At 44.4% G+C, this 25,732-nt stretch overlaps 1 protein-coding gene across 1 annotated transcript in view; it reads right to left on the bottom strand.

Moving 5' to 3' along the window:
- KSR1 (kinase suppressor of ras 1) overlaps window positions 1-23,456 on the bottom strand; it is a gene marked incomplete at both ends in the record, with an annotated part of 54,154 nt that extends 30,698 nt beyond the window's left edge. The window contains one exon of the mRNA XM_079544934.1: window positions 23,247-23,456. Coding sequence (XP_079401060.1) covers window positions 23,247-23,456 — 210 coding nt within the window. The remainder of the gene's footprint in view (window positions 1-23,246) is intronic.
- Window positions 23,457-25,732: the final 2,276 nt, after the last annotated feature.

The raw sequence follows: 25,732 nt of genomic DNA, 5'->3' as shown, positions 1-25,732 counted from the left end.
TTTAGTTGGATGCAGCACTAATGATATGCAGATCCCTTCAAAGTAGCACATGACCCACTATAAAGCAGGGAACTGCAAGCACTGACTGTGGTAGGAAGGGGTGGGAGAATCTGTTCCAAAAACCACAGTGGAAGGCAGAATGAACTTAACATCTATTTAGGGGAAAAAAAAAAGTTAAGTCAAAGACATTTTCCAAATATATATATATATGTGTGTATATATATATATATATGGCCCCACATGAGCTTATTACAGTGCAAGTATCATGAGAACTGCATCCTGCTTTAGACAAGGATACTGCTGAAGCACAGTCACTTTTCTCACATCCCCCGCAAAAGCTTTTCTCACCCACGTCAGTTGCACAGTTGCACTGACAACACCAGAACCATCGCATCAAAAATGGACCTTGACTGCAGGGAGCTGAGCCACCGGCACCTGCTGTGTGACTGTGAGCAAAGTTATCCATTCTCTTCTGCCCTGCACACAGCTCTGCCTGCACAAACTCCCTGCAGCAGGCACAGCCTTCAGTTACTTTCACACTGCTTAAAGAGTGTGGATTCAAATATTTTTATCTGAGAAGGTTCACCCAGAGCATAACCTCCTAAAAGGACACCACAGAGAGGTACAGATTTCAACAAAACTTTTCTTCATCACTGGATTTAGCAGAAATGTAATCCTCTAAAATGAAGAAACAGTCTGAGTATCTCAGTTTGCCAAGTCTGGTTTTCCCATGATAACTCCTTCACATTTACTGATTTCCCCTCTTCCTATAAATAGTATATTTGCATTCTTTTCCCACCCTACATGCACCACGCTTCTTCCCTAGGATGGATTTCATTTTGTTATTTCCTGCCCAGACTTTTAACTCGAGAACAGTTAGGCTTTAATAGCTGAGCTGTTGCAAAACCCTTTTCTGAGAATATAATAAAACTTCTGGGTTCAGTGACGCACGTAAGAAACCCACAAACAACATGCAGGTCTCCAACCACAAACTAGACGGAGAGATAAAGCCAATAGCAAGCAATTCACTGCCTGCTTGCCAAACTGCACAGCCTACTCATCACAAATGGCAAACCCCACGACAGAAGCAGCAATACTCCAACTGCCTTAAACCCACAGAGATGGGAAGGAAGAAGAACAGAGACAGGATACGGAGCAGCTGGAGCAAATTGCTGCGTACAGGGCGTGCTCCATTAGAGCCCTCCTCCTTCTCTAGTGGAGTTGATGGTGAGAACATCCAGTTCTCTTTCTCCTTAAGAGTTACACATAAAAAATTAGGTTTCATGCATCTGGGAGTCATCTATCTCTCAGAGCTTACCTTGTGAGCTGCATTTTGTTCATATTTAGAAAATGGCAGCCTACTTCAGAAGTCACTAAAAGGCAAGTGCATTATACCTGATGCAACAGAGAAAAAAAATCAGTCTGGTTTCAAAGCAGTTGATCCAAATAGCTTATTGTAATGGTTTTAATGCTCACATCTTTGAATGCCCTACAAATGCAGCAAGATTATTTTCAATTTTAAAAAGAGAAACTGAGGCCTAGAATGAAATTATACATTAAAGAACCTGGGGACAGTCAAAGGTACTCTGACAGGGACTCTACCATACTAAAGCAGCAGCCAAGATTGCTTCAGAATATCAGCAGTTTGAGACTGTTGAGAAAATTGTATTTTCACAAAGCCTATCATGTTTTCCTCGCTGATGCCTTCAGCTTCTCAGATGACCTGAAATGTACACAACAGACAGCTGACATTAATCAACAAATCAAGCACATGTGAAACAGCAGTCATGCTTCTCCTGTCCTCTGAGATGAAATCTCATGGACTCTGGCAGCGCTTGGAAAGACAATTAACGTGAGCTTCCACCAATACTTCCACTTACTGCCTTGCAATTACACAAGCTAGTGGCTGAAGTTCTAAAAGGATCAGATCAGTGGATGACCCAGCTCTTACATGCAGCTAAAAAAAAAATGCAAATCACCTATATTCTGTAATCAGGAAGGAACTCCTCTACTAACCTACAAGAACAGGACCCAGAGGGCAAGGTGCACTCACTGAAGCATCAGACAGCAGCTCGTGCTGCAGCAGAACACTGCGTGTGTCCCTTGCAGTACAGGAGGGGCAGCATTTCTTCCTTTGGAACCACATCTTCTGATCTTGGAGCTTATCTTCATGTGGACACTGGGGAGCCTAAGATCAGTCATCTAAAGGCACCCAGTGAAAAGTGGATTTGCTTTACACCTTTAGCTGACTCTTGTCTGTTTTCCCCAGTGCCAATATATAGACAAACCCTAATTCAGACCCCAAAAATCTGGAGCAACCTGACTGCTGAAGAGATGAAAAAAGGTCAGAATCTGACTTGCCAAATTTATCTCTGAAGTCATACTCAGAAATCATGTGAGAAACTGATTAAGATCTCAAAAATCATTCAGAGACCAGCAGTCTGTGAGTGCACTTCAGGAGATGTTTTCAAAGTCATCTGATCTGAAGAAAGGTGCCACTGAGTTGCTCCATGGAAATTTAAGAACTAGGATTTCATTTTTATAGAGCAATGTATGCAGAAATATTATACAGGAATATATTATACAGAAATGCTGTGAGGTCTACCCCATAGAATGCACATGGAGCAAGGAGCAGAAGGATGGAGGATCACAAGACTCAGTGTCTAGCCTCAGCTCTGTGAGGATCTACAAACACAATGCAACCCACCCCACAAGCACTCATGAGCTCCACTGTTCAGTCAACCATCCTAAACAGTTCTGGTTCAAAGCAATGGCTTGCAGAACTCTTCAACTAACAACAAACCAACTGTCTTTGCAACTCCTACGTACCACCCAACCTACCACTGAGCTGTTCCTTAGCTCGGCTTGCCTGAAGCAGCTGACTCATCTGAATGCCTCCTGGCTATCTGAATTGTTATCATCTGATCATGGTATCACTAAGCAGCATCTGAAGACTCTGAAATTCTCCTTTGCCCTCGATGTTCAGAGAAGTAATTTGTTGTGAGCATAAGAACAAAGATACCTTATAGCAATATGGACTGTTCTCTCTCTAGTAGGAAGAGAACTGAGCCAGAACTGCCCCCTCTTGCTTGGCTTAAGCACATCTGCCTGATTAAGTGGAGACAGCAGGTCTGTAATCTTTTAACATGAGGCGTTAATTTAGCAGGTAAACCTGATCTGAAGCTCTTCATTAAAAAAAAATTGTTCAATTGCATAGAAAACCATCCTTCCCATCTCATCTTTCATTAGAACACAGCTGAAACAGAGTTCAGGTGGTGAGTCAAAATCTCATAAACTTCAAAGCTATCTTGAATCCAGTATGGATTTCAAACAGCTTTTTTCAAGGCAAGCACAAGAGCTGCACGAGAACAAAACATACAACACAAAATAAAGAGATGGAAAAAAACATTTCAGGAAATTACTTGTATCCCAAAAGTAGTTCGCTCCGTTTCTCACGTGATTTTGCCCTCAACAACAAAACTGAATACACTAAAGAGTAATATTTTGGCAATCTTCACCAGACATACAGGAGGAGAGCCAAGTTCACAGATGAAACATTACAAAATGGCTGGTAGCAGATTCATTTATTTGAGATGGTATCTGAGAAAAGGAACTCATACATGTCGGACTCTGACCCACAATCAGCAGAATTCACATCACGCACCTGAGCCCATCTGCCCCATTCAGTGGGCAGGCTGCTGAGGGTGCAGCACTCCCATACCAGACTGAGGCCCATCCAACAGTTCTGGCTAAAACTCACTTCCTGGTGCCTGTCTCCTTTGAAAATGACAGTTTGCAGAACAGTGCCACTGTTTTGAATGTCAAAAACAACTGCATACATGCAAGACCCCAGGCAGTATCACTTTTTAAACAATGAGAAAGGAAGAGGAAGAAGGATTAAACACAAGTTTGCACAAGTCAGGGAGCAGTTTTAAAAACAGGTCAGATTTTTCAGTCCTCTGATCTCACCACACCAGATCACGGCAGCAGTGACTGCTAGGGAGCTTCTAAAAAGCAGAGGAAATTGGAATGACAGGAAGGACAGGAAGAAGTGCTCTGAGAGACAGCAGCACCGCGGCACTGCACTGCACTGCAGGTCACAGCGAGCCACAGCGAGGAAGACGCAGGAATCTGCATCAGCTGAGGATCTGTGCGTGGAGTCTCCATGCCAGCCTTACTTGCAGCAGCTACAGCAGAGACATCTGAGAGCCTCCCAGTTCTGCGGAACCCAGATGTCTGTACTGGCTTAAGAACTTTTGGTTTGGGTTTTTCTTAAAAAAAAAAAAGGGAAATAGTTTCTCAATGCATTGCTAAACAAACCCTGCAGAACAGGACCCAGTGCAAGCCAGCAAAAAAGTGTATACATAAGGTACATTTAGGGGGGAAAAAAAAATTAATAAATAAAAACACAGAAAGGTAGAGGGATGGGGAGAAATGGAACATCAGATGTGTGCATTTTCCTTTGAATCTTCAGTCAGGCGTGAGGCTGACACAACAGCCACTGGCCAAACACTACAGTATGCTATTTCTCCTTTGTTAGATGATGCAGACAGCATAATTTCTGGGTCACTTGGAGGCCACATCCCACCTCTCCTCTCTCCCCCCCTCTCATTTTCACAATCCCAACAACCAAGAGCTGTAAACACCCAGCTGAGGCCTCCCAGCTAAGGGTGGGAGTGGGAAGATGACGCTGCACAGTCAAGCAGTTCCTTGTACCTGATAGCAAGATTCTCTTTGGAGATTTCATACAAGCCTAATGCAGCTGCAGGCACAGTCCTCTGTTTAAATATCAGACACCCAGTGCACACTAACAATGAAAGCTCTCCCCCTTCCTCTGTAACCCAAAGTCATGCAACTGCAGCAGAATGACTGAGAGCTCTGCAAGAATTGCATTTACTGTTTGCTATGCACAACCGTGCTGCTGCCACATCAGATCTGCAGCTCAACCTTCCCTCAGCTCAGACTTCTTTTTAGCATCCGCCTTGCAACTTTAGTTCAGCCATGATTTGCTAAGACTAACTGTATTTCCATATGGAGCACAGAAAGAATAATCCTTACCCTTGCAAAAGGACCTCATTATTGCCAAGCAGCCTGAAGACCTGTTAAGGTTTTCCATCCATTCATGGACTTGGTGCATGTGCCACTTAGCAGGCTTATGGTTTTACCTGTCATGTAGAAAACTTCTGTCCAAACACAGAACATCTCCTGTTCTCAATCAAATCTGATTCCCTGATCCAGTCTTTGTTCACTTGCAGCCAAATCTCAACTTGCTCCAACAAACTGAGTGACAACCTGGAAGAATATCACTATCAGTTTTGTCCTCAACAGCTAAGGCTAGACAAAGCCTAGTTCAACACAGTTTTGGCCCTTAACCAAGATCTTTAGCAATAAGATAACAAATGCCTGTCAAAAATGGACTAGGCAGAGCTAATGATGCCTTTGGCAAGACAGTAGAAACGTTCTCCTGCATTCCCTTCCAGGACTTTTATACCTCAAAAGGCAGTACCACAGCTGAGACACTGACCCTTGTCACAACAGCTCTGATAGAACTCTGGAGACCCTCAGCAAATCAGTCTTCCATCTCTCTGCCTCAACAAAAGACCAGCCTTGAATAAGCAGTTGGAATATAGCTTCAGATCCTTGCTCTCCTTCTTATTTCCTCCATGCTCCTAGGTGAGCCACCACATCAGCAAGTTTAGAGCTTACATACTTTGATACATGGAAAATAACTCTCAAGTGTTCTTGATTCTACAGTGAGGGAGATGTAAGTTCCTAGCACAGATAAAAGAGTAGAATTTACAGCACAACATTTTAAAGCCAGGCATTTCCTTCAGAAAGGTCAGGAAGGGAATGACTAATTCTAGGCTCCCCTCATTTTCTTGCACTTCCATTTCCTCCTCATTGCAAGCAAAGTACCAAGCACCCTCTGCTCTCATCAAAGACTGCAAGGGACCAATGGATGACACCTTGCATGGCTAGCCTGAATGCTTCTTGAAAGCCTGGGAGGTCTCTAATGAGCTGCTCTCTTTTAGTAGTGCACGTATGACACACGATGTTGTCCCTAATCCCAAAGGATTTTTTCACATTTGACTTCTCAGCTGGATTGCCAGCTGCCCACCCAAACACCAGTTTGTTTTCTGGCCACATTTGCTTTACATGCTGTACCTTTTGCCTTCTGACCAAGAAATATGTTTTACAGTCTTATATATTTGTATACAATGAGCTTTATATATATATAAACTTGATTGATACAACTACATCCACAAGACCAGTTATACTAGTATAATTACACCAATACTAAAAAAACCTAACTTCACACTGCTGTACTGGTTGAAGTTCAGAGTTGCACTAGGAGAACTTCTGTCAAAGAGAATTAGACTTCATAGCATTAGTCCTTGTAAAAGTGTTTACAATTTCTACATCTCTGACTATTCATGCTCTACATTCTTCTTAGGAAACATTCTTGGTAGTGTTCCTTTGTCACCCATTTGCATTACGCGTGCTTAATTACATTTCTTTTGTCTTGAAATATCTCCTCTGATTATCCACTGAAGAATAAGTTCAGTAGCCTGGGCTCAGGATTTCTGCTCAATCTCTGCTCAGATGACTGTATCAGAGGAAGGACCCTGCTGAGTGACAGCAGCGAGAAAAAGAGATAAAAACATGCCTGCTTATGAGAAAATAAAAAGACATTGTTATAAGTCTCTATGCTGTTCTGTAATGGAAATATCCATTCCTAAGAGCAGTGGCAAAGACAAAGGGATTCTATGTTGTATTTTTCTGTCTGTGAACTGACAATTCAGGGTGCTGGATACAAATTCATCCCTTGAGTTGTGAGATTGTTCGCAGCAGCCAATCAAGACTTAATAGTTACACAGGATCATTTGTGTTTTTTTCAGGCTCCTTTCATTTACTGTATTTCATCTTGATCTTTCCAAAAGGAATACAAATATGTTAAGCATTATGAAAAATACTAACCTTCTGAAAACCAAAGCACCACACCTGTGCAATGAAGGCACTGAATGGCACTGGTGCTCTTTACCTCCTGCCACGTGGGGCACAAAACACTCCTGGAGGTAATTTTTACAGTGCTTCTCCAGAGTAACAAGGCCAGAAACTTGGTGAAGGCCTACAAATGTTTGAGGGATCCAGCAGTGCACATAAGAAGCAGCAGACTGTTACTGGTTTTCAGCTGTGATCAGACAATACTGGAATTTTCACAGATTCCCCAGAATGCTGGATTAGGTCCTGCTTGTGTTGTCTGGTACCCAAACAACGCTGTTGTCTGGCTTAGAAACAAAAGCATTGGGGAACTTGACACAATCAGTTTGGCTGCCCACCATGCACTTTTCTATGCTAGCACTTCTCTCCAGAATGACTAGAAAACTTCAGGCTTAGCAGCACATCCTGTTTCTAAATACACAACCCATTCAGAAACAAAAAATATATATAAAAATAAATTATTTTTAATTTACAACATATATTTTATGAAGCATTCCCTACCAGATCATACCACTTCATATTATCAGTGAAGAGATGGTTACGTTATGCAGTGAATCCACATACAGAAGCACACTGCTGATAGACACTGGCCTTCCATAGCTTTCCAAAGAATGTTCTCTTCAAATGTCTGAGCGTTAATGCAGGGATTGGGGCTTCTGTGCTGCGGGTTGTTCCTGTTTTTTGTTTTTTGTTGATTTTTTTTTGCATCTGCCAGTGAAAATGGAGGAGGGAAATGGCTGAGAAAACAACATGCTTTTTTAAAAAAATGTCAGCTGTAGGAAATTGCTTAACTGGAATGTGGCAACTTGCCATGTTCTCTGAACGTGTCTTTTAACACAGCAAACCAACTACGAAATTGCAGTTTGGGATTGTCAAAAAAAAACAAAGTACACCAAACCCCCACCTGTGCTCAAAATATCTTGGACCTGTACAACGTCTCCTTATTTCAGAATTTAAGGAAAAAGGCAGTGATCTGCCATGCACTAGAGATCAGAGATTTTCACTTTGCTCATAAGTTTTACAGGATGCTTCCTAAGCACTACATCTAACACACCCAGCACAGTCAAAGCAAGAAACACAAAACCGAAAAATCTTTTGCAGAAATATAAGCCACCAAGCAGAAAGCTGATCACCCACAGCTCAGCTCTGCCAAAGGTTTCTGAAACAATTCAAAAATGGAATGGTCCATACGAATTTTCATTTTCTTTCCTCTAGGGCTGGATATGCCATTAGTAATAGGGAGTCACACTGAGCGTTTCTGCCTGGTCAGCTTTCTTTCCTTCTCAGTAAACAAACATGTAAACCCATATGGTTTATCCTTCCAGTTCCATCTTTTTCTGCAGTACCACGTGTCCTCAGGTTACCCTTTCTGCCATCTCAGAACCAACAACATCAAGTTGCTGACTAACCTCTTTTCTCTTACAAGCGGGTAGACAACATAAACAAGTGGGTGGGCAACTGAGCTCTTAGCCCAGGAAGCCTGAGGCACACCTCCCTTCAGGCAAGTATCCCCACAGCAACCCTCATGCAACATGCCAAGTGCATCTCATAATTGTGCCACAGCACACTGAGCACAGGAATTCCAGTTATGCCTGAGGTATCCTCAGTTCAAGAATGACCTCTCCTCAAAACACTCCTGACTTCCTAGTGCAGAAGTATTCATTTACACTCCTAGTAAATTCACCTAATTCAGACCTCTGCAGAATGCTTGAGATTTGTGAGATTTAATGCAGTTTAAGAAACTTTCTTCTAGGCATTTGCAAACAAGGGAGAACAGCATTCTGGACAGCCAATCACCCAAAAACATAGGAGACACCTTCCTGCAGTAGATTACAGATAGAAACTCCTCTCTAACACTGCAGGACCATCCCTCTGAAGGAGTCTGTGTTGTAATGAAAATGAAGGACTACTTGAAGAAGTTTGGGCTTAATGTGAGGTGTAGGGAAATGCTATGAAACAGAAGAACAGTGCTGTAGAAAGACTTTATTTATTGCCTTTTTCCTGATTCTTTTAAAATTACTGAGGTGAACTAGTGCAAAAACTTAGCTGTTTGACTGTGCTGCAAGACTGTTCTTCAGTTACTGAATTTCTGTGGCTGTGTTGTATGAGGTTTTCTACTGGACTGGGTTGCTTTGCTTCCTACTCTCCCTGCTATGCTGCAGGAAAATGAGCAGGAGTGAAGCAACAGGAAGAGTAGGAGTTCCCTCTACAGAGACAAAGCAGGATGTGGCCTCTGTTCCCTAATTAGGGTAGAAATGGTTGGAACCCGATATCCAAGTTGGTGTCTTCCTAAAGCAAGGAAAGACTACATCAAGGACCAAAAGCAAAGCTGTTTATCGTGGGTTAGAAACTGCATTTGATGACACTGGGACAGTGCTTTGTAAGATAACCGTAATTAGCGTTAATAACTATAATGATGGATTCTTGCTAAAGAACACTTAAACACTGTCGTACTTGACGAAGCCTCAACTGCTAACCTTTGATCTTACCAAGTATTGGTGCTGCTCCTACCTGACAGCATCCTGCAGCTTTGGTGCTCTGCTTTCATTGGGACAGGGTGTCTGGAACCTGTGTGACCTGTTTGTCCAGCTGAGAGGCAGCCCTTCCCCACTCCGTGCTGCCCTACTAAACTTTGCCTTGGAATTTAACAGCCTCTCATGACACTGGTTTCCACGAGCTGCCCGACCCCTTGCTTTCCAGAGCAGCATACAGATTACCACCTAGAACAAAGGAACGAGTGTGAATTATCATAAGGTAGCCTCATCTCCAAGTACAGATTCAGAGCCATACAAAGTCTTTTCAGTCTCAAATCCAAAACTCCTGTATTAGCATGCAGATGACTAGAGTTGAAGGAGGCTTTTTTGTCTAAGTACCCCAGCTTCCTTACTTCTTCATTGTTTCTGTGCTGCTTATGGTTACAATTGGCTTACTGTTGTCAAGGCTGTACAGAGGGCCAAGTTGGTACTCAATGCTAGAAGTGAATACTTTGTGAATATCTAAGTTCAGCCTCTTATCTCATCTAGGAAACCAGCCTCTGTATATGCCAGCCTTCAAAGCCAGAGCCTTGTCTATTAAGGATTTCTGGTAGTATCCCAGATTAAAAAAAAGAAAACAAAAAATTGGCTACGATGACTAGCTGGGTTAGTGGTAGCTAGGATGACTGAACTCCAGAGTAGCTACACCCACATACCAGAACAGGGTTGTGACAGCAGGTGTAATTGCTCTGCCGTTAAAGTCAGAAATAGCCAGATATGCCCAGGCCTTTGAGTTCTGCCCCCCAGCCCAGCAGAGTAATTCTGCATATCTTTTATTCACATATGCCCTAATTCAGGAGTTTGAACATATAACTGAGGCAAAGGTAAGAACTGTACAATATATCTCTAGAGACTAAAAAGGCAAACTTCCACTGCTATTTTAGAGCTTAGTGGTCCTTCCATCTCCTTTCTATAGAATGGGTCCTACTTAGCTTACAACAGATGGCTGCTGAACTAGCTCCTCACAGTGCCTCAACTCTAGCTTGCTTCTCCTTTTAGCTGAAACACTTTTTTATGAAGCTAAGTAAAAGTGACCTAGAGTTTGTTTATGCTCTCAAAGGGTATATGTTTTGTGCTGAAAACAAGTGCCTCTAACCAGACTGACTCCATACTACAATAATAACTGGAAATGAACTCTGGACCATCGGCTCCCAGCCGATCTGGGTTAGATCATGTTGCATAAATAATAGTCAACTCTGGGGGTGGGGAAAGGAGAAACTGCTGCACTTTCAGTAACATGGAGCAGCCTCCTTTCTGCTGCAAAGGCAAATACTCCTAGCAGCTGCACAAAGCCTCAGATCAGCGATGATATATATGGAACCAACAAACACAGCACTGGGAGGAGAGAGGAAAAAGCTTTAGGGTTACACAGCAGCTGAAAGGAAGGACCAGGCTATAAAACAAGGTACCACACAGTTTCACTTGAGTTTGAACACTGAGACCAGCATATAGTCTGGCACAAGTTTGCTTTATAGACCAGACCCAGATAAGCAGTGCTAAGGCTGCATTTGTCTCGTAACCATGCCATCTGTGATAGTCATTCCCACGTGAGAATCACAGTGCGATGTGTACAGTGCAAGTGAAGTGAAGTTCCTTCTCCTATTTCCACTTCATCCTGCCTCCCAAATACTAAGGAACACCAGGACTACCAACCACTTTCTCTGAAAGTCTGCCCTACCTACCTGTTGGAAGAGGTTAGAAAAACTGCAGAGTAGAAATGCTCTCATTAATAGGTCGCCTGCCTGCAGTTCCTTTTAGCTTAGACGATATTGGATTTGGCCATTCTAGAGAACGAAGAAGTAAAGTCCTTGTCACGTGGTCTTGCAATCTTGGTAACTATTCTTTGTCCTTGTGTAGTGGATCTGGAGAAGTTGCAACTTTTGATCTCAAAGCATCTGCCTTCAGAGCACAGCACACTTTTGGTACAGACAACTAAAAGTTTTCGTAGGGGAAACCAGCAATGACAGAAGAACTGGAGAGGGGACTCCAACAATATTTACATTCTCTTTTAAGCCTAGTTTCAAATATTATGCAAGTTAACCATATCAAATTTCGCACTTGGTTGTTCTATACTTGTATGTAGGCAGGCTGGTATCCTCTCTTGCTGAAGCCTTCTCACAAAGCTGATCTCGAAACAGTCCGAAACAGTTCCTGATCACAACAGAGAATTGATACATTTGTGCAGGATTACAGTAAGCTGGAGCTTAGTACATGTTGACCTACTGATATTATAGGCTATCCAGAAGCCATTCAACTGAGCTAGGAAGTTTGGTATAATGAGTCAGAGCAATGCATGTAACACTTATTCATGTAGTTAATAACAGAACATTCATTTTTTGAGCTCTGAGTTAACAAGCCCACCTGATCATCCAATTTCTATTTGCTTATATGGGGCTTGGATAGGACTTGATATCCATGAGTTTGTGCTCACTTTTAACAATTCCTGGTACTGGCTTCCATCAATAAGGCAGAGAAATAATCCTTATATCTTCTACAAATACCACACTTTCTCACTTTGCTTTCCTATTTGAGTATTGTTTCCTACTACTTTGCTTGTCACAAAAACAACTTACATCAGACCAAGTCTGAAGACAGTACAAGCAGACAGCACTGCCATTAAAATAGCAGGATCTTCAAGTGAGGGTCAAGGCCACGCTGTTTAAGGTATTCAGCCTTGAAAGGCACTGAGAAAAGAACTGAGTCAGCAGAGAGTAGAGCTAAATTCAGCTCTTAACTCTTGTTTTAAGGTGCTTCAACTCCATTGTTTTCAGCACAGCCATATTCAGTATGCGTTACTGCATGTGAAACATGGGCTCACATAGCCTGACATTCATTTAATGCCAACCGAATAACCCCAAGGAACACAAGTGGGGTCCTAAGTTAAAGCCAGCTGTGCTTTTTGCTACAGGTAGGTCACTTACTTGATAGCTTTAGCAGACCAAGTGTTTTATCAAGTGATATGACTGTAAATAATTTACCAACAACCCCATAACACTTGATTAAAACCTACTGAAAGATCTAATTGAATTGTCTCTGAAAGAACAGATAATGGTATGACAACTGTGTAAAGGGCAGATGGCAAGTGGAAGCTCACCAGAACATGAGAAAACAATTTAGAAAAAAGGTACCTTTATCTGCATAGAGTTGTGATGATCTTTACTTGTCTGATGTTGGCTTTTATGGAAGTCATTTTTTCTTTCTGCCTTTGGGCATCTGAAGCAGCAGCAAGAGTACTGGCTGTTCTCACGAGTGGCACTTGGGCATTTGTCGATTAAGTACCTAATATCTTAGGCAACCAGGTTGGAAAGCATTCACTGCATCGTTTAGTGATGAGCAGCAGATAGGATAGATACTATTCTACAAATAGGTCAAACTTGGACAAGTCATGCAGCAGTAGACACACTGTGGAGTTTCAAAAGAGAGGAATGCCCTGACCTCGAAGTCACACTTATTTTTGGCTGGGGTAGATTGATATAGGCTGCGAAGTTGGGTCTCAGGCTCTGGGCACAGGAGATCTGAGCTGATTCTTTTGAGTAGCAAAACAAAGTTATGATAAACATGGGAATTGGGCTGAGTGCAGAAAGCTGAGTGGAAACTGCTCCAGTAGAAGATTCAATACTTTTAAAAAAGTTATCAATGCACGCACCCAGAAGAATAACTGTTGCTTGTATTATAGGATACAATAACCAAAATAAATAATCTCTTGGTCACATAGGTTCATACCTGCTCTCAGCCACAAATGCATATATATTTCCCACTTGTCAGCATCTGGAAGCAGGTTTGAGACTGTATTGCCAACTACCTTCCCCAAACCCCAGCAGTGAAGATTAAAACAAAACAAAACAAAACCAAACACAAAACCACCAACTGGTCACTGATCAATCTGCCTCTTTCTACCCATATTTCACTTGGCCTCAGATTTTAAGCTGTGAAGTCTCCTCGCTGTTTCGTAACTTTAGAGAAAAAGGACTGTCCTGGTATCAGGACTTCAAGGAAAAAGCCCCACCATCTTTTTTCCCCAAATAAACAAACCATTCTCACTGGTAAATTTCAAAATCCCTCATCCATTAGAACAGCTGTCCAATTTTCTCCATGTCCTCTGCCTCAAAATTTGAGGCCAGATAAATCCTGGAGCCACAGCAAACTTCATTAAGCAGCTGGAGTCAGGCTCAGCATTTAGAAGAACTCCAAAGAATTCTAGCAATGCAGAGACTTGCAGTGCTTGCTGATACTGTTCCCACAGCACAGGCCCTTTGACAGGAAGCGCTGTGCTGCTAACTCACCCTGAAAAATACAGTTTGAATGTGGAGATTATTCTTTGCAGTATAAAGGGGCCATGCCTCGTATTTTAGAGACCTCACACCAGGCTCTTCTCCTCACGATGACAGGATGACAAAAAAGGCTGATCCAGCCTATTTATTGTGCACAGGATCTGTGATGAATACAGAGGCAGGATCAGACCATGCATTTCATCGTGTGCTTCCCCCTCCCCCTGCACCCACCTGCAGGCTCCAGCAAGACAGAACTGTGCAGAACTGCTGAGTCAGGATCTCCCGTGGGGTCTCTGAGGTCTGCAGTGCTGAAGCCAGGTGACAAAGCTCTGTGACAAGGCAGAAAATGAAGCATCTGGAAACACATATCACATCGTGGACACTTCCAGTCTATCAGAATAGGGTCTGTCTGCCTTTGCCCCCACTCGCAGGGCAAGCCAGCATTCTTGTCATGGCTCATGCAGTTGTTAAAGTAAGTGAAGTGAGGGGCTGCAAAAAAACGGCCTCCAAAGGTGGACAGGTAGCAGGCATTTTCTTCTCCCCCTAGAGATCTTTACATCAGCGGTGTGCTAACCCTGAACTATTTGTGCAAGAGCAGCTGCAGCAGTGGCTGGTCAGCACGTTTCAGAGCTCTTACTGCAAGATTCCTGCAGGACTGGAATTGCCATCACAAAGACACCTGGGCAACTGTTTTCTCTCCTGAAGTCTTCTCGCCCTGTTCCAAATAGCTCTTAGCTGCTACACTGCATCACAAAGTCATCTGTCTCATCAACAATCAGAGTAATTTCTATACACTGCTTTAGGAAATGAATGTACCTTCACTAAGAAGCAGGGCAAGGCAGTTTGATACAGAGCACAAGAGCCTGTAAGGAGCTCTCAAACACTACAGTGGGCTTCAGCTAAGAGCAGTGCTGCATCACCACTGCATTGCTCTTGCCCCAGTAGCTCATTTCTTGGCAAAGGAATGAAGGAATAGATGCTACTACCTTCAACTTGAAATCTTACATTGTGAGGAAACCATTAACTTCAAAGCTCTTAGCTTCAGATCACAAATTAGTCAATGTTGGCAAATAGGGCAATCTGAATAACACAGGAGGAAAAAAAAGAGGAAAGAACACATCTTTGGGACTGTTGCATGTCTTGGCAGCAGGATGATGCTGTAGATTAAGTTTCCATAAGAATGAAAACCTAAATACTACTACTAACCTAGCAGAAGTATTAAGCCAACTTAGCTGTGCCTTCAGTTGCAGACTGGCAGCTGGTACCAGATAAGGCCTGTTTGGTTAGATGCAAACGGGTAATTACTGCTACAGACCAGCATTAAACATCACTACCAAAAAATCTTCTCCTTTCTGCCTCCAAGCCTCAGCTCTGTAGACTCCCTCCAGGTCACTGTCCATGACTGCAGATGGTCCAAGAATTCAGGTTGCAATGGCAGGCGGCCTGCAGAAGCTCTGCCTCATTATACCATCCAAAACGCCAGCGATACAACAGTGGCTAATTCAGGCCTGCCACACTCAGCCAGTTTTAACACACATAATATCCTTATGTAATACAAACAGGGTTGGCAAGCCCTTTGACATCCACTCTGGGGTTTCTTCCAGCTTTGTTGTGTAAGGAAATGCAAAGTCTCTAGTGTTTGTGCTCACCTTGGTTTATCTCAGTGTCAGCTGTTTACTTAAAACAAGGGAAAACAGACAAGGATATAGCTTCCAGAATTCACTAAAAAGGAAAATAAATACTGCATCTGACCCGCACTGCACTAAGAGAGTCTAATGCTACTAAGTGGTGCTGGCCTGGAGCACTCAGAACTATCTCCATCGAAACTGTGGAGAGTTACAGGTCTTTGTATGAAGTGTTTCCGTTTGCAGAAAGTTTCAGTTTTGATCAGTAAGACAAATGGCCCCTAAACTGAAATGTCTTGCTTAGCTGATTAAGTTTTTAAAAGGAGATATCTGAAAGTCAGAAGTCTTCTGCGGAAAGTTCAGTCAAAAACAGTTTCTCTTTTCCCTGAAACTCCAAGCAACAAAAACTTACGAACTTCTGCTTATTTTGGTGGAGCTGCAACTATCTCCTAAAGCAGAGTTTAACCCTCTAGCTTACTAACAAGGTAAAAAGAAAAAAAAACCAACACTGTTCTGGAAGATGAAAACTGTTGATAGAAAATTCTCAGTGCCTTAAGGATGGATAAATTATTGAGCACTGTAGGTGCGTAGGGGATACAGTCACACATCTTACGCATCTTTCAGTAATTACTTACTGACCAATCCATTTGCAACCCCTACCTAATAACTTGCAGTCGTTACTCCTGATTGAAGTTCTCAATCTGGAAATAAATACTTATTATTTATTCTTTCTAGTTTAGTCAGCATAGCTAACAGCTAAAAATACAGCCTCACACTGGAATCTGCAAGACCCTACAATAGCCTACACACACAGCAGTAATGAGAAGCCCAAGACTTCCTTTCTAAATTTAGGTTGCTTCAAACAGAAGTGAAAGTTCTTTAATAAATCGACACCCCATGTTTTAGAAGCAAATAACAAGAGTAGGACTGGGCAGGAAACTGTTTGCCAACCTTTAAAACTTCCTTGAAAAAGGCTTCCAAGCATTTTCAGGGATTCAGACCACAGACCTGCAAACTGCCCCGTCCACCTCCTGGCTGCATTCTGAAAGCTGTGCTCACCTAGTTCTTCCAGCAGTGTCACATACCCAACTGAGAGCCTGGATCTGCTGCATCCCAGCAAGGTTCCTCAGTGCCATGCTAATTACTGCTCTTAAGCAGATCTCTCAGTTTCTGCTATTAGAGCTATTCCACCTGGGATAACTAAGAATCATAGAATAATCATCACTTCACAGGCACTTTCTAGCCCCTTATCAAGGCATGGTTCCTTATTCTACTAAGTGTCCATGAGATGCACGCAATGCAAATTAGACTTCCTCTCTACACAGAAAAGGAATGACAGACACCCGACCTCTGCTCACAAAACATTTCAAAGCAATGAGCAGCATTCACCTGTTTTATTCCTGGAGACTTGTTGCAACTGGACAGAGAATGCTATGGGTCTGCATTTGGGTTCAGCCCCCAGCTTTCAACTCTATAATTTCAACAACTTCCCCAAGCATAAGAAGAAGAATGAAACTCCTTGTTTTCTCCTTTTAGGAAAATCACTGCTGAGAAGGCAGGAAGCTGTTCCTTTTTTCCTCTCATTCATTAAGTGTATTTGAGTCAGACATCTAACAACATATTCTACACTATACTCTTGCTGCAATCCCTTCCCCGAGTCACTTCTGACTGATCAAAAGAAAGACAAACTAAAAAATTCTCAGGCCATATGTAGGAGCGGGCATTTCTAATGCAAAGCTCTTGTTTTTACCTGCCATCATGGCTTCCATTTGTAGGAAACAAGTGTTTCTCATGTCTCTCACGAGAGTACTGCTGGGCTAGGATAATCTCTGGGATCATCTGTAAATGGCATAGCAGCCCTGCTCAGGAGTTGCATCTGGAAAGGCAGTCCATCTCTTTTGGAACAGGTGTGCTTCCAGAGTCAAAGATCCTGTTTCCTTGCTTACCAGCTGTGGCAACTAAGCCACTGCTTTGCTGTAGCTGCTAGTCGTGTGGGATTACTCCATGGGAATGAGAAATGGGCTAGGAGGAAGGTCTCTAAGATATGTCTGAGTCAGTGTCGCTGGGTGGTGTCATCCGTACATCATTCTGTGCTGCACCCTTCACCACAGCAGTAATCTAGCCAATACATTCTCTAATCCCCAAAACAGTGACAGATAGCCAAGAATGATTTCATTATAATTTATCTTTTGGAAAGAGAAAGCTCCCGCATTGGCTGAAAAAAAGGATGGGAAACCTTAGCCTTAAAGAAAGTAAGTTTTATCCCACCAGCATCTGAAAGATCACGTGGTCTATGGTGTCAATGTATTTTTAAGTGTAACTATTCCCTAAATAATTCTGCATGTTGCAAGACTTTTGTTAATTGTTCCTACTTATGAACAACAGGTGATAAATTTATGTACCACCATGCTGACTCATATCTGTAAATCTGTCACCCGTACGCAGCCCTAACACTCATTGGGGTTTTTGTTGTGCAAAATGCAGTTACCTGCTGCCATCTGAACTCGACTAGCACATCAAGCTCTGTTCAAGTGCTATCTATGCAAAACTGGTTACAGCCACAGGTTTAGCTAGATATAACTGGAGTTCAGGCTGGGCTACTTGCCTGATTGCATCAATTCTGAACATGCAATACACATCAGAATTTGTATGTGGAGAGCGAGGCTTGTCAAGCACGACAGCCTGTGGGTTCCTGTCAGTGTGTGCAGGCACGTACATACCGGTGAACTTCTTCACTGAGTTCAGCTGCTGTACGGACCTCCAAGCTGGCTCCAAGCAGAAATAATTCTGCTGTAACACAATCCAGCAGCAACAGAATTTTGGAGACAAAAGCACTATTAAGACTTACTGTGATACTTTCCTTCTTGCTTCCCATTTAGTGCTTCATAGAATCCAGTCAAGGAGATAAGTACATACAGAGCTTAAAAAGTGAAGAGCAAGCCATTTTGCATCTTCATCGTGATGGCAACCTACACATCAGAGCTTATCCCAGGTATGTTAAAACATGATGACTCCTTACGTAAACATTTATATAAAATTAATTGTGGGACATAAGCTAACTTGTTACAACGTACGAATTCTGATCATATGCAGAGACATGCTGTGAAAAAGAACAGATGATGACTTTGTAATAACACATGGTTCTCTCTTCTTCCAAGTCAAAGAGATTCTCTGTTGAAGCCCATTTTATACAAATAGATGCACAAATGTAGAAAAAAAAGAAAACTTTCTGCTCACCTCTGAGAAAAAACAAATGCACTGCATGTATGCAAAAAGTGAGATGAAGTAAGGGAAGAACATCTCTTATGTAAGACCTGTTAGAAAAGGAAGTCTTTTCAGCTGAGCAGGGCTTATAAACATGTGGCTACAGGTTGCAGTTTGGCCTGAAAAATTCACTGCTCCCTACATAAAATTTAGGAACACACAGTCTTTCGTTACTTACGCATACCACATAACCAACTTCCAGTCTGCAAGTTTGGACAATTACAGCTCTTCACCTTCCATTCGTCCCCTCATTTTCAATGCATTTGTTTCTGCTCAGTGATTGGTTGTTAAGAGATAAGCTTTCTCTAGTCAAATTATCAAGTGAATGAAGATAACGATAAAGCAAGTTCCAACATATTTTACCTATAGGTATCATTCAGCCTAACTGAAAGACTGATTTGAGGAGTCACAGACTTATTTGTGACACAGCACAGCTCCAATCAGGCTTTCTGACCTGGTATTAGATTTTCTGGAGATTCTGAACAAAAGACATTTCTGAGAAAGAGGTCAAAGTGATCTCTGCCCATTGGGCCAAGGATGTCTCCATCAGAGACAAAGGTCACCAGGGAGAATTAAAGCAGTTTTCTTAAATGCATGCTGCAGCCCCACCCCGACACTCCCACCATAACCAGCTTGCTTCCTTCCCAGAAGCACTCTAGTTGGTTCTTATGATGTAAGAATCGAGGTAGAAAGAAAATGTATCTCCAATCTAAACATACTCTGGGTCTCAGTTCAGCCTAGTTCTGCCTCATCTTTGTTGCAATTAGCAGTGCTGGAGGATTCGTCCTGTTAGCAGCTTCCTAGTCAGACAGACCCAGAAAGATATCAATGTTCCAAAAAAAACCCAACAAACAAGCTAAAAAAATATACCTCTAACTTTGCAAAAGCAGTTTAATGGTGATGTAAGGGATTAGCACAAGGACAGAGTTAAAAACTGTGACAGTTAGTTTTCTGCGAAGATATCTGGAGGCAACACTGGGTGCTTACCCCATGGCAAGAAATTGTTTGCTCTCATTATTTTCCACTTCAGTTTTGTAGTCTACTTGAGAAATGAGTAAACCTGCGAGGACAGAACTGAAAGAAAACCATACACCAAAGCGTAGGGTAAAAACACTCAAGCACTAACTCAGTAAAACATAAAAATTAAGAAAATACAAGACCTCATGGTATCAGAGAACCTACTCTGCTAGTAACTAAGCCAGCACAATCTACTTTGTACTACAAGGAAACTCCCTGCCCTTCTAAGAAACAGCCTTCATACATGTGAAATGGGCTCAGCTCATGGAACATATCTAAGCACATTACTTTTAAGTAATTCCCACAGTCCTTTCTTTCCCCCTTCTTCTTTCTACATTGCAGAAAGTTCTGACTACAGTCTTTAGACTGATGAGTGCTTATTTTTTCCTGCTGGGGTTCCAGTTTGACATCCTTATCTCCCATGCGCTTCAGTTTGAGACCTTGTGCACAAAGAGGAACGAGGAAAGCCTTGATGCATTTCAGTAAATTGGGAGGGACATAAACATGCACACAACCTCACCTTTAGTTATACTGACGTTCTTAACTTTGAAGTACGCACAGATCATGAATCATGTGGTGTACACGACAGGCTGCGAAGACTCAGAGGAAAAAGGATAAAGACAGTAGATCTTGGGTAAAAAGTAACATACATTTGGATTTGTTTTTCACTGGTGCTTTAGGATGCTAATTCAATTCATAGTGCTACTGCTTTCAGAACTTTACTCCAGGGCTGTGCTAACCTGGGAACCAGAAGTGGCAGTGAGCATGCACTGCTGTCTGACCTGCATGACACAGGGTTTAAGACAGCCGTGTTCACCCAGCAGCATTCACTGCTACACCTGTTTGGTCAGAACATCTGTGGTTTACAGATACAGAATGTTGTGTTCAAGGAGATATCCCTTCACCTGTCACATTCACAGGTCTGATACTAAAACTAGACATTATGAAAGTTTTCAACATACAAGAACTATGTACCGACTATATTAGAAAAGCTTCCATTGCTTTTTGTTCTTTATCAGTTTCATTTTTTGTTTTTAATCAAAACTGATTTTTGATGTAGTACATTGGACTGTCTTCAAAAGACACGCGCAGCCTGGTATTTGGCTACAGGAGCCACTTCTTAACTTCTAGAGTTAAGTCTCCTCCCCTCCCAAAGTAGTACATCCTGCTTCCAGTTTGTTCCTTGCATCTATGTCATGGTTTTATCACATCCCTGTGGCTTTGCTGTACAGTTTACCAGTTATACAATGCAGATAAGTTCTCATAATTCTTTTTCCACAAAGACATTTCTGCGCATGAACGTGAGACATTTAGGATCAAACCAAAGCACCCATGAGGTTTGCAGGCCCAGCGGCCATACCACCAGTAGCCACTATGCAGGATCCAAGAAGCCATGCAGTGGCTCCTGGAGATGTCCGAATTCGCAGCTTCTCGTTACGCTGCGACTGACTGGCAAGGAGCTGCTCACAGGCTGCACAGTGACTGATGCTGCAGTCAGGCTATTGCTAACGCTGGCTCTGTGCAGTATTGGAGCACCTTCCTGAACTGACTTGATCGGATGGGCAAATGTGTATGAGCACATATGCACACATTTCTGACACGTTAATATGGCACAATGACAACCAGCACAATGACAAAGGCCACTTGTTACTGGGGCAGCCCTGCAGCCCTCCAGGAGTCCCCATGGTACAGCGCGAGAAATCACAACATGAAAACAAACGCAGACCCTCAATTCCTACAGCCCGGTTCTGTGCTCAGCAGCGGCACACAAACCCACTTCAGACTGCGCAGAGTCACTAAGCGAGAGATTGAGCCCCTGCTTGACATCGTGTCTTCAGGCACAGGCAACTGAAGAGAGCAAAGAGCAGAAAGTCTGTACCTGTTCCCGTAGCTTCATGGGGTGGCAGGGATTCTTGGTTGAATTCCCAGAGAATTCAACCAATTCAATTCAAAAGAGCACTTGGTTGAATTCCCAGAGAAATCACGTACTGGGGAGCACATCAGAGATTCTTCTGATGAGGGACAAATTTTATGATCACCGGTGAATGTGGCACCCATTGGTTTAAGCAGATAATTGCTTAAGGAATGCAGACACACACTCAGTAACTATCAGTAGCAATAATTTTTGTTGCTTTCAGAACAACCTGAAGATGATAGCAGGCCTTTGGACTTTGTGATTAAAGGTTTCCTTTCAGAATGGGTCCACCAGCAAAATACTGATGATCGTTTTCCAAACTGATGGTGATTTACATTGTTTGAGCACTGAAAAGACAGCAGGGTTGCCAAAAGTCTACAGAAGTACTGTTATGAAGAATAGTCTTTTGAAGGCTATTTGGAGGTGGCAGGAAGAAAAAACTACCAACTTTTTTCTTTTTTTCTTTTTTTTTTTTTTTTTTTTTTTTTTTTTTTTTTGAGGAAAGAAAGGCTGAGGAAGAAACAATAGATTTCTAAGAGGCTATGCTGAGAGTTACCATCATTTGTTTTCCCTAGCTTCATTTAAGTGAGGGACTTTCTAGCATATGTTTGTTCTAGGTTCACTATTACAAGGATTTTCCTTCTCTGAGCTTGATGCTCCAGCTCTGCAGCCCGCAGAATTGGGCTAGGGAAAAGGAGCACTGGCCTCCACTTCTGACCAAGCAGGAGATAGGTGGGAACTGTGTACTCTGCTCAGAGCAGCATTACCTGCACATAAGGCAAAGGGAAGCACTATTCAGTATTTAAGGTCAAACAAACGGAACAACTCCGAATTCCTTTCCAAACACTCATGCATACAGTCAGATCGTGTTTGAAAGCATCAAAAAAGCACACGTTCTCTGCATAAAGGATTCTGCTTAACGCCTCTGAACAGCGGAGCATCTCTCCAACGTGGACCGCAACGCCGCCGTCAGCCACACCAACGGAGCGCAAAGGAGGATCGGATTAGATCAGCGAAACCGAGCCAGGGACTGAGAGACAGGCCTGGAAGGACAGAGCAGGAGCCACCAGAAACAAACACCAGAGACCCGCGGGAAACATCTGCGCGTCCAGCATCCTGGGACAAGGCACGCGGCGCCTCGGCTCAGCCAGGCACTCCGAAAGCACCTCCGGTCCCCGCCTCGCCCCGCACCTGCCACTCTGGGCGCGCAGTCCGCCACAGGCCGGCAGCCGGGCGGCAGCAGCGCGAAGGGGCGGGAGCTCATCGCGGCCTGCCCGCGGCTCCCGCACCTGTCCGGCCCGGCGCGCCTTCCCTCGCCGCTGGCACCGGCGCAGCGCTGGGCCGGCGGGATGCCTCGCTGCCGGTGGCCCGACGGGACCGCGACAGGACGGCGAGGCCCCGCAGCTTGCGCGGAGAGGCGGCCGATCCCCCTTCCTGCTTCCCTTCCGCGTCGCCTCGCTCCCCTCTGCGCCCGGGCAGAAAGGAAGGGCTTCTCCCTCCCCCTCCCCTCCCCTCCCCACCGCCCGGTACCCTGAAAGAGCGCCAGCTCCCGGCGCCGGCGACAGGGCCCGGCCCCTGGACCGGCGCATCCCGGCGCCGGGGCTTCCCTGGCCCGTACCTCCAGGGTGCGGATCTCCTGCTGGGTCAGGTCGTTGGACGCGGCGCACTTGGTGCGGAGCCCGCGCAGGTTGGACAGCGAGATGTCGATGAGGTCCTGGAGCAGCCCGCACTGCTGCACGGTGCTCCGCACGGCCGGCCCCGCCGCCTCGCCGCCCCGCTCCTTCCTCTCCAGCATGCCGGCGGCTCGCAGGGCAGCCGCTCTATCCATTCCTCGGCATCAGGGAGGCCGGGGAGGAGAGGCGGCGGCGACGGCGGGGGGAGCGGCGGGCAGGGAAGGAAGGAGGGAGGGAGAGAGGGCAGGAGGCGGCTCGCCCCGCCCCGCCTCGCCTCTCCTCTCCTCTCCGGGCAGTTACCGCGTATCAGCACGCAGCGCGCCGAGCCGCACCGCGGAGCGCTCGTCCCGCGCAGATGGCAGCGGCTCCGCGAGGGGGCGCGGGCGGCCGCTCCGCCTCAGCGTTCCTGAGCGGGAGCATCAGCGACTCCCGCCTCAGCGCCCACCTCGGCGTCCCCCTGTCCGCCTCAGCGGTTCCCGCCTCAGCCTCTTGCTGCCTTCAGCCCACTTTACAGTCCCCCGGGCCCCCGCAGGTACGTCGGGATTCGGGCCTCGCCCCGGATGAGCCCGGCCGTTGGCACACCGAGAGATGGGGAGAGGAGTGACGCCGGGCCCGGCCCGGTCCGCCCTGTGGGATGCGTGGGCCGGGGCTGATGGTGCGTTGCCCCGCTGCGGAGCGGGTCGGGCCGAGTCCTTGTGTCTGCGGATGCCAAATGTCACTAGAACCAAAACAGAGCTTAAAGACGGCGTACAAACAGTGCTGTAGGTTTTCAGCAACGTCCCACAAAAGCCCCTTGGTGATTCCAGGTGGTTTGGCCGTGGCCATGGCGAAGCTGGAGGCGCTGGAGCCCTGCTCCTCAGGTTGAGGAGTTGCAGAGTTCAGCGGTCCTGTCGTGGTTCTGTGCTGGTGTGCGGATACAGACCACGTGCTGGCCTTAAGCAAGTCCCTTGCCAAGGCCATAGAGCGTTTTCCTTAAATAGGGTTTTCCAGATGTTCTGTCAATCCGTCAGATATGTGTGTTCTTTGACATACGTGTCTGCATAGTAAAGGCCAGGCACATGAGGTGGGTGTTATTAAAAACAACTTATACATATAAACACTTAAATGTGATACGGATTTATTGATATCGTGAATAAGAGAAAATGGCCTTGTGAAACCACCATGGGCTCATCTTTCACAGTGGAAATTCTAGAAAAGTGGCACAGGTAGCTGCACAGCAGGTGCACTGGCTGCAAGTGCTGTCTGTTGGGCTCACCCAGAGCTGTGTGCATTGCAGTAGTGTGGGACACATCCCTGCAGAGCTGACCCACCCAGCTGCCTGCACAATGAGGACTGTTCATCTGATGTGACAGATGCAGAAGGACAATGTAGTTGTGCTCTGCTGATAGAAGATAGCCTCTTTCAATGGATCAGATTGACAACAGGTTTAAAAAGCCAGAATGATGTCTGAGCCACGTGTGGCAATACAGAAGAAAGTTTTACGCAAACTAAAAAAAGGGGTGAGGATCTGTGGATATAGGACATGAGATAGCGGAGCAGGGCAAATCAGTCGACACAGCTGTTTTTCTCATGATTAGATGAATACTGGTCTACACGTTAGTTTGGTTGTCCTTGCATCAAATAGTGTGACGTACTCTGTTTGGTGATTATTCTTAAGAAGGTGGGTCAAGCCGAGTATTTGATTTCATTATTCTTCACATGCTGTAAGTTTCATCCACACAAAGGGCTTTGCTGGATTAGGGTTTCGTTTGCCATGTGATATGTCCTATGGTTTTGGAAAAGTCACTTACTTTATTACCTCCATCATTCCAACCTAATGAAAAAGTCTTTACACCCCTCCTCTTAGGAGCACTGAAAGTTTAGCAATGGAAATTGTGGTTTGTAGAAGTGTGACAGACTGTAGTCTTGAATTACAAGTGTCTGGATCTTAGCAATGTTATTAACAGGGGTATTATTATCATAAACATTCTTTGTATACTTGCCTGAGAACATCCATTTGCTAGAAGACAACAAACCAGGTTTATTGCATAAGAAAGCAAACCAGGAAAATTATGGACTATGCATGACAAGATATTCGGCATTCTCTCTGAATGTTGATGTACTGTGTTGTGAGTGTTGGGCTCCTGAACTGGCTACAGTAAGTAGGCAGCACTCCAGTTCCAGTGCACAAGACTGCCCTCCAGGCCTGCATGGAAAAATGTGCTGACTAAACAGTCCTTGCCATGAATTCTTGTCCCTGCTCAGCACTGCTCAGTGGCTTGCATGTTCATGAGGCTGTCACCTTTGCAGAAATGGAGAATGTCTGAGTGCTCTTCTGTGGAAGAAGAGTGCGCTGCTCTCTTCCAGGCTAGCTGCGTTGACTCCCACAGCTAGGCAGGAAAAACAGACATAAAGATGCTCACACTAATCCATGGGAACCTCTTCTGCTGAG

The sequence above is a fragment of the Tetrao urogallus genome (genome assembly GCF_951394365.1).
Source record: "Tetrao urogallus genome assembly, chromosome: 20".
In the NCBI taxonomy this organism is placed as follows: Eukaryota; Metazoa; Chordata; class Aves; order Galliformes; family Phasianidae; genus Tetrao; species Tetrao urogallus.
Note: the sequence above shows the minus strand (reverse complement) of the source record. Positions and strands in the feature narration are given on the sequence as shown.